The sequence below is a fragment of the Fragaria vesca genome, linkage group LG2 (assembly GCF_000184155.1).
Source record: "Fragaria vesca subsp. vesca linkage group LG2, FraVesHawaii_1.0, whole genome shotgun sequence".
Classification (NCBI taxonomy): Eukaryota; Viridiplantae; Streptophyta; class Magnoliopsida; order Rosales; family Rosaceae; genus Fragaria; species Fragaria vesca.
In genome coordinates this window covers 7,860,669-7,869,301 of record NC_020492.1, presented here as the reverse complement: position 1 = coordinate 7,869,301, position 8,633 = coordinate 7,860,669, and the positions used below count along the sequence as shown (strand labels likewise).

The following is an 8,633-nucleotide window of genomic DNA, read 5'->3' as shown; positions in this document are numbered from 1 at the left end:
CCATTATCTAATTACGGGTACGGGACGGGTACGGGGATGAAAAATGTAAAAAGGTATGGGTACGGTATTTTGATCCCCGTACCCTACCCTACCCATTGCCATCCCTAATGGTGAAGAATGGATAAAACTCACAAAATTTAGTTTAAATATCTCCTGTTGATAGATTCCCTTAGTTTTTTTTTTTTTTGATTCTCTGGTCGGTAGATACCCTAGTTTGATCAAACCATGAAGCAAACTTTGGACCAAAAGTCCAAAACGACTCATTTGGCCCTCTATATTTACCAGTAAAAGAGCTTTGTGCCGATTCTCGATTGTTATAAATTAAGAAAATATTTACAGTAATTTCGTCTTTTGTTCAAACAAGAATACAACGTAGTTTAAGAGTCTAAGTATAGTTGTTATTGAGCATAATTGAGTTACTTCAACTCCATGGGAATCAACTCGCACAATTTAGTCTAGTTCTCTCGTAGATTTCAAGTCTAGTTCTCCCGTAGATACCCTAGTTGGATCAAACCATGACACGACCCACCCCGAATTTCACCATGAAACCCGGAGTAACTCGTGCGGGGACCACCTCTAATAAAGATATTACCGAAAAATCGGCATAATCTACCTTGAAAATGGACAACCCTTCTTAACGAAAACCTGCAAACACTTCCAAAAATTTTAATCCAACCTTAACTCCTGGAGCCTACGTGCTCCCCAAATACAACTACCACCAACAACACAACATTATCCAAACATCAAAAATAATTATCCAAAAGATAACATAAATCCTCCAACAAATATTCTAAGACGTCAACAAGTCTTCACCCACAATCGAAATAAAACACCCCGAAAAAAAAAATACCCGAATAAAATATCCCACATCGGCCAAACGGAGAGGGGTTATGTGCTGTATATGTACATGCCCACCTCCAATCTAACACGAGGTTTTTTGGTGGCTCAGCGGCTTCGGAGGGGATGGGTACTTCGAGGTTAAGCATGTTGATGCTAGAGCATTCCCAGGATGGGTGACCTACTGGGAAGCTGCTCTTGAGCTGCCGGAAACAAAACCGTGAGGGCCGGTGGGCCCAAAGCGGACAACGAATGTTATAAATAAAGGAAAAAATTTACAGTAATTCTGTCTTTTTATTAAACATGAATTGTAGTTTAAGATTCTAAGTATTCGTATTGTTGTTGAGCATAATTGCTTAATAATTTAGTTACTTCAACGTTACGGTGGGGAATGGGGAAACAACTCGTAGAATTTAGTCTGATTCTCCCGTATATACCCTAGTTGGATCAAACCATGTAGTCGACTTTGTCTTAAGTTTATCGTTTAGGACATCCTAAAGGTTGACGTTTCAGTTCCATACTCGCTATTTTCAACATGTTCATAGAGAAACAAATTTTGTTGCGGATAAAATAGTCTCTCTAGACTTTACTTCTTCTACTCGTCTAGTATGGTTAACTGCCTTCCCATTTCTGCTGAGAATGAGAGTTCTTCAGGGTCTTGGTATTTTGTACTAGTTATTTAATTAATCAAAAAGAAAAATATCCTTTACTTCGATTTTTATATATAAAAGATAGAGAACAATACTACTACATTTTTTTTTGATACACAACAATACTACTACATTTTTTTTTGCTTTGATGATAACTATTGGAAAGGGAAAAATAACCAAAACAAACAGTACCTTCTCACATAGGAAAAATACTTTAATCTTAGAGCCAAAAGTTATGTTGCACGGACACTTCATAGGGGTGGAGTGTCGGAGTGTCTGACACGCCCGACACGGCAACACGCGCCCAACACGTGTCTGACACGCCAAGTGGCATCAGAAACTGTTGACATTTCCGACACGGCCCGACACGTTGACCGACACGCCAGGTTAGCCTCGGACACGCCACGTCACCAACTTCAATAATAATATTTAAAAAAAAAGACCAAAACCTAGCTAAAGCCATCGACCTCGCTTTCCTAGCCTCTTTCTTTCGCCGAAATAGAAGAACAAAAGAGGATCCTCGCATCAAGATCCTCTTCTCAGCCTCTAAGAACGACAAGCCTCTTCCTCGTGTGTGTCGCGCGTCAAGGTCCTCTTTGTCGACGACCTCTCCGCCGATAGCCGCAACAGTTATCAAATAATCAGGGCCTCAAGGATGAGATCGGGGATGGAAGAGCGAGAGACAGTGGCGGAGCTACATTACGGTCCGGGAGGGTCTAGACCCCGGTTGGGTTTTTTAATTGTGTTAATTACCTTTAATTGGGTAGTTTAGTTATAGCAAATTTACCCTTAATTTTGTTAATGAACCCCCCTTATATTATAACAAAATCTGATTTCGTTCAAATATTAATATTTATCAGTTCAAACTTAAACATTTTATAGGTTTAATTTTGTGTCATCTAATCATAATATCATATTTATTACATTTATTTTCCATTTAACTAGTATTCTTAATGAGATTTACTGCATTTATCTTCTTTTTCAAGGTAAATTTAAGGGGAAAAAATATTTGTTCTTGAGCTTTTTACTTGGACCCCCCCAACCTTGAAATCCTGGCTCCGCCACTGACGAGAGAGGAGGTATGATTAGGGTTTTGAAATTGAAATTGAATTTAATTTAAAGAGTAAAGAAGAAGAGGCAGGATAAAGTTGGTGGGTTTAGTCAGAAACAAAGAGGGGGGAGGGATTGGGTTGAGTGGGGTATGATTCTCGGGCAGAAAAAACAAAAGGAACCCAAAAAATATATATTAGAAGCTTTTAGTATTTTTTTTAGGGTTTTTTTTGTAAGTGTTTAGTAATTTTTATATATATTAAAAATAGATAACCCTAAATATATTAATTCTTTACCGTGTCCAAGCTGTGTCGGAAATCTAATTTTTAAGATTTGCCATGTCGCCATGTCCGTGTTCGTGCAACATATGCATAAGCCTAGTCTAGCCAAGCTTTATGAAACCACCTTTCCCCATAGCTCTGATGTAACTCTATAATTAATTATTAAAATATGAAAACAAATAAATGCAATCAAAGAAAAAAAAAATTGAACCAACTAGGCCTCAGACTCCCATTAATTTTGAGGGAAGTGTGCTAAATGTTTTGGCCACGATCCTCAGCAGGGGTAGAGAGATAATTTAGCAGTACCAAAAGTAAAACGAAGGGTGCGGGCGTGCCACCGCGCGGACGCGGAACGTGGGTGCGCTGGTACTAGAATTCTAATCAAACGAAAAAAGATCGGGTGTCACCTCGCGAACGAGGAATTACGAGTAGCCTTCCTATTCGCTTGCAATCGATACTCACTGTTGCAGCGAGCAGAGTAACTAATCAAGACAGTAAACAAGGGCGAGACCGAAAGGGCTTTGTAAGCTACGGAGAGATGCGTTTTAGCGTTAGGGTTTCGAGGAGATTGAAGATTTGTTGTAGTTGTTGTATGATTTGATTGTGTCCTTGAATGATCCTTGAACCCTCCTTATATAGGGGTTTGTAGCCAACTGATAAAGATGTAATCACAATCCAATTCGGACTCTGCTACTAGAGTAACATAAGGACTCATCTCGTTTGCGAACTGAGCAACTGGATGACGCGTGTCTTGTTGTATAGATAGATTTCGCCTAGGTCACAAGTATTAACCCTTCGTTACCGAAAACTTCGCAGTCTCTGACACGAACTCAAACAACAAGGGCTTCCTCATCCTGCGAGGCGTCACAGTCCTCATAGAAAACCAACTACCGTGCCTCCGAAGCTCGCGCCCTTAACAGACCTTCTTTTAAAAAGAGTCACATGTACTGACCCAAATGTTATCCAAAACTTATTATTTAGTCTTTGACTGAAATATCAATTGGGCTCAAACACTAAACATTGTGTAACAAATTCGTTACCGCAAACATGTTGGGGGATGGCTTCACATCCCAAGTAAGAAGCTGAAAATGGGGAGCACACACTGATTCCTAGTCTGAGAAACCGTCATTATGTTTGCACCCGTTGCCAGCTGCAATGTTTATGTTTTTGTGGGATGGGGGTTGCTTGTTGCATCTGCATTCACCAATATTGTTGTCCTTTTAAAAAAAAATTTTTATTAGACAACATAACCTGGAGAATGAGATTTGAACTTGGGACTCCCCGAGGTTAACGAATATGTTCTTACGATGTTACAATGTACATGAATGCATTTCGTCACGAATATTTTGAAAAACAATGTTACAATAGCCTGTAAGCCTAATGTCACTTTCCAAGCTTTGTAAGAGTGATTCTAACAGAATTTAAAAAAGAAAAAAAAAAAGAAAAAAAGACTGATTCTCATAGATTTCAGACAGTATTCCTTATCAAAGTCCCATTGAACATTACTTTTGATACGATTTAGGAATATTGGTTCCATCAAATGAGACGGTGATCCCTTAAACGATTAGGAGTAGGAAAATCTATGTACTGATGATGGTAACAGATTTGGAGCTAAGTTAGGCAGAAGAAAGAAAGATACAGAAAGGAGTATAAGAATCTGTCTGTAAAGATTGCTTCTTTCACTTACCAGAATCAAGAATTCTTATATGTTATAACACAATACAGTATAGTTTTGTACTACATATATAGAGACAAACTTTGAAGAAAAGCTTGATTAAGAGTTCACTCAAGAATAAAGAATCAAAGTGAGTTTTGTGTAAAATGTTAAGGAATGTGCTCACATTTACTCATATGCTGCAAAAGGGCGTTAGCCTTCCTTTGAGCTCTGTTGGTTCCACATCTAGCTACCTCCACCAGATGCTCATAGACACCATACTGAAGTGCAGCCAAAGTCAAGGACGAATTATTCAATCCAAGCGCTAGAAGAACCGATGTAGCACATTCCTTGTTCTTGGGAGTTCCATTCTTGATAATTCCAACCAGAGTTTCAATGAAAGATAACCTCCCAATCTCGTTTCGGCCCTCAGGATGTGATGCAAGGAGTAACAAAATTGAGAGGGCTTCATCAGTCATGCCCAAGTTCTTATCCTCAATTAGATGAAGCAATGGCGGTATTAGACCTGCATCAATGGCCCTTGACTTGTTGGTTTGGTTCAAAGACAAGTTAAATAATGCAGTGGCAGCATCCTTTCTACCTCTAGTTGTTCCAGTCTGCAGAAGATGTACCAGAGGAGGAATTCCATTCAAAGTCCCAATAAGTACTTTGTTCTCATTGAGCATGGATAAGCTCAACAATGCAGCAGCAGAATTCTCTCTAGCTTCATCTGTTCCATGCTGCAAGATCTCAATTATAGCAGAAACAGACTCTTCTCCTGCTATGAGTCTTTTGTTGGCCTCATCAATTGATAAATTTAAAAGAGCTGTCACTGTGTGTTCTTGAATCTTGGAATCTGGATATGACAAGAGCCTGATCAATTGGGGGATCCCTCCACCCTTAGCTATCAGAACTCTATTCTCCGGATTCTCTTTAGATAGCATTCGGATCTTAAAAATGGCTTCTTTCAAAACATCCAGCTGACATGAAGATAGATCATACACTAAGGAAGATATTTCCTCCAAAATTTCAGCAGTAGAGCCATCAGGAAATGCATTAGATTCCTTCTTAGGCAGTTCAAAATGATTCTTCTCACACCATTGCTGGATTAGATTCTTGAGGGAAAAATTTGGTGCTAGTGATATGTGATCCAATGTTTGCCCCGTCTTTGGGCAGGTGTTGTGATTGGAACCCAGCCACTTTTGTATGCTTGCTCTTTCATAAGTCTTCAAAAGAAGGCAGTGAAAACTATCTCAGTTACCATCTAAGTAATGCATTTGAGAAGACAAAACTATAATTGATGCTAAAACCACAACTTATAATCGTGGACATGAAGAAAGCATGTGATCCATGAAATCATCCCCCAAAATGTAAGTGTTTTGAACATAGTGCAATAGCTCCAACAACTAACAAAAATTTACCTGTCCTGTTGCAACAATGACAGGATCAGTCATGATCTCCAACGTAATCGGGCATAGAAACTCATTTGGAATCAACAAAGACCGATACTTCCTCAGACTTTTCGTGGAAACAGGACCATCAAGCAAGAAGTCCTCATAAATCCCTGCATTTTCTTTAAACCTACCCAAAAGATCAGTGACCTGTTGAATGCTTTCAGCATTCTGACTTGCTGATCTCCTTTTAGCTAGCTTTCTAACAACTATTGTTTCCTCTTTCAAGTCTGCAATAGTGTGTAGTTCCAACTTATTGGCTAGTCTTTCAAGTATCGCTTTATCTGCATTCCTGTCATCATTTTTCTTAGAGAACACAACCATCAGATCCATTGCTAGCTCTATATCCTGCGTATCAGCCCGTTTCTTTGCTCGTTTGAGTTGCGTTCGCGTTAGTTGAACCTGAAGTTAGCAATTACATAAGCATGCCAGCACCACCAAATGAATACCAAAAAAACTCATTGAAGTAGATATCTTCTCCTACTTAACATCATGTTATGTTTTGCATCATCTGAGCCTAATTAAGAACTCTTATTCTCATTTGAACCTTTGATATCACATCCACGGCCAAAACATATATCTTGTGCAATTAGAAACTATAGCAAAGCTGGTGTCTGTTGAATGGTGTCACAAATTATCCATTTCTAAGAAAATTTACCAATATGAGAAGATTGAACAATATAATCACAATTTTGAATATGGCTAAAAGTTGAAAGGAGATGAAATTACTTGCTCTTTGACTTCATCTGAGATCCCAAGCTCAACATAAGGGAAATCTTCCAAAGCCTGGCTTAGTTTATCATAAACAACATGAAACCTTACGATCACTGCCTCACTTTCCAAAGTCTATTCATATCAAACAAACAAACAAGAAATTCCACAAAAGCATCAATATACATGATTATGATGAATAACCCATGTAAGCTAGTAAGTCACTATAAACAGAGAAGGACAGAGATGACACTGACCAAGTAAATCTTACTCCCACAACTACAATTCTTGAGCAACTTCTTGGCAGAAGCAAGTGCCCTCTTCAAATTAGCCAAAGAATTCAAAGCCTGATTGGAGTAGTACTCCAACTCCCTAATCTCCTCCAACAGAGGCAGCAGCAGCTTCAACCTCCTCACCAAGCTCAAGCACTCCTTCCTGTGAGCACTTCGAAACCCCGAATACGATCCAACCCTCTCAATCACTCCCATCAATTCCTCAACGCTGTTACCATCGCTTCCATCTTCACCACCCCCAACAACAACATTCTTCTTCTCATAATAACACTCCCCTCTAACTCCCTCAATCACTATCTCCCTCCCAGCCATTTCCCACCAGAACCTAACAAAGTGAGACCTCCTTAAAGGGTCTTCATAAAACTTAAATATCCCTTCAATCCTCCCCGGAAAAAACGCCGAGTTTTCCCAGAAAGTAACCCCCCACTAATCAGCTGGTTGCTTTAGCTAGCCGAAAACAGTGAACTGAGTTTTCACATTTACCATTGGATCCAATCATCTGCAAAAACCAAAGATCCTCACTTTACCAAAACAAGAATCCAAACAAAACTGAGATCATCATCATCATCAGCATCGTAATGGGGGTACGTGTTTGGCGGGGTTTATGGAGTTACTAAACAATGAAGCAGGGAGAGCTTGAAAAAGAGTTGCATATGGGTTTAAGTGGAGGGATGATGATACATGATGCATGGGGGCCTGGGGAAGTTGACGCGGTTTTATTGACAAAAATGACGCGCATTCACGTGCAGGGTTTTGGATTATTGGTTTCTCTATTCTTTGCTGTACTACTGACGGGTCCCGATCTGGCCTTTGCCTTTGGTTTCTGGGTGGCTGCTCTTATACTTCTCCATCTTTCTATTCTATATTACCAACAGGATACTTGGGATGGATCCCACTTCGCGCTCTTGATTATCCTCTTAGCTTTTTCTTGACAGAGTGATTTTAGGGGGAGAGAAATTTCAAAGCACTGGCCCAGTTTGTGCTGGAACAGTGCAAGATGCATGTACTCTATGTTTTCTGCCTTTTTTGTGTGGCTATTTTTCCCAATTTATCGAACATTTTATCCTCGTTCGTTAACACTATCAAGGTGTCGAGAAAAGAAAAACACACACATTTCCAACTCTACATACTATACTATCTTTAGCTCATTACACAACATACCATTAACAATGTGGGGAATCACAGTTGGTTATCTTCCTCATTGGGTTACTGAACCAGACTGAAGTAAGGAGAATAAGCAAACATAAGAAGCTCAAGGCTAGCTAGCTAGGGCTTTAGATACACTTATGTACTAGCTAGCTAGCATGTGTCATGATCTTTTTTTCTTTTGTGGAGGTTGCAGTTTAAGTGAATATGGGAATGTAATTTTATCGTTGTATTTCAAATTAGTGTGATCATATGTATGTATCTAGGGAAGATTGTGTCGGGTTGTCTAGTATGCAAAAGTATGCGACTAGCTTTTATAACTATAAGAGGAGTACATGAGCCATTGATTAATCTAATGAATAGATAAATTGCACTTGCTATATACAATCCATGGGTGAGTCACTCGGGGTGAGTGACTGGTCATTCCATAATCCATACGTAATTTAAGTTTGAAGTTAGATATTTGATCAACAATTCAACATCGATGGACCTGTTCTATATATCTCTTTAAAATCCGAGCAAGTCTCTTGCATTTTTCCATTTAAGTAGAAGCGATTAAT

General features: G+C 39.2%; 1 protein-coding gene across 2 annotated transcripts; it reads right to left on the bottom strand.

The window, feature by feature from the left end:
• Positions 1-4,477: 4,477 nt before the first annotated feature.
• On the bottom strand, positions 4,478-7,336 carry LOC101299251 (U-box domain-containing protein 15-like). Of its 2 annotated transcripts, XM_004290010.1 has the most exons (5): positions 6,892-7,336; positions 6,653-6,769; positions 5,894-6,325; positions 5,074-5,698; positions 4,478-4,998 (listed from the first exon to the last, which is right to left on the bottom strand). In XM_004290010.1, the coding sequence occupies exons 1-5, from the start codon at positions 7,237-7,239 to the stop codon at positions 4,643-4,645; spliced, it is 1,878 nt and encodes a 625-aa protein (XP_004290058.1). In that variant the 5' UTR covers positions 7,240-7,336; the 3' UTR covers positions 4,478-4,642. The 2 variants fall into 2 exon arrangements, with proteins under 2 accessions (XP_004290058.1, XP_004290057.1); XM_004290009.1 differs by having other exon boundaries at positions 4,478-5,698.
• Between the last annotated feature and the right edge of the window lie 1,297 nt (positions 7,337-8,633).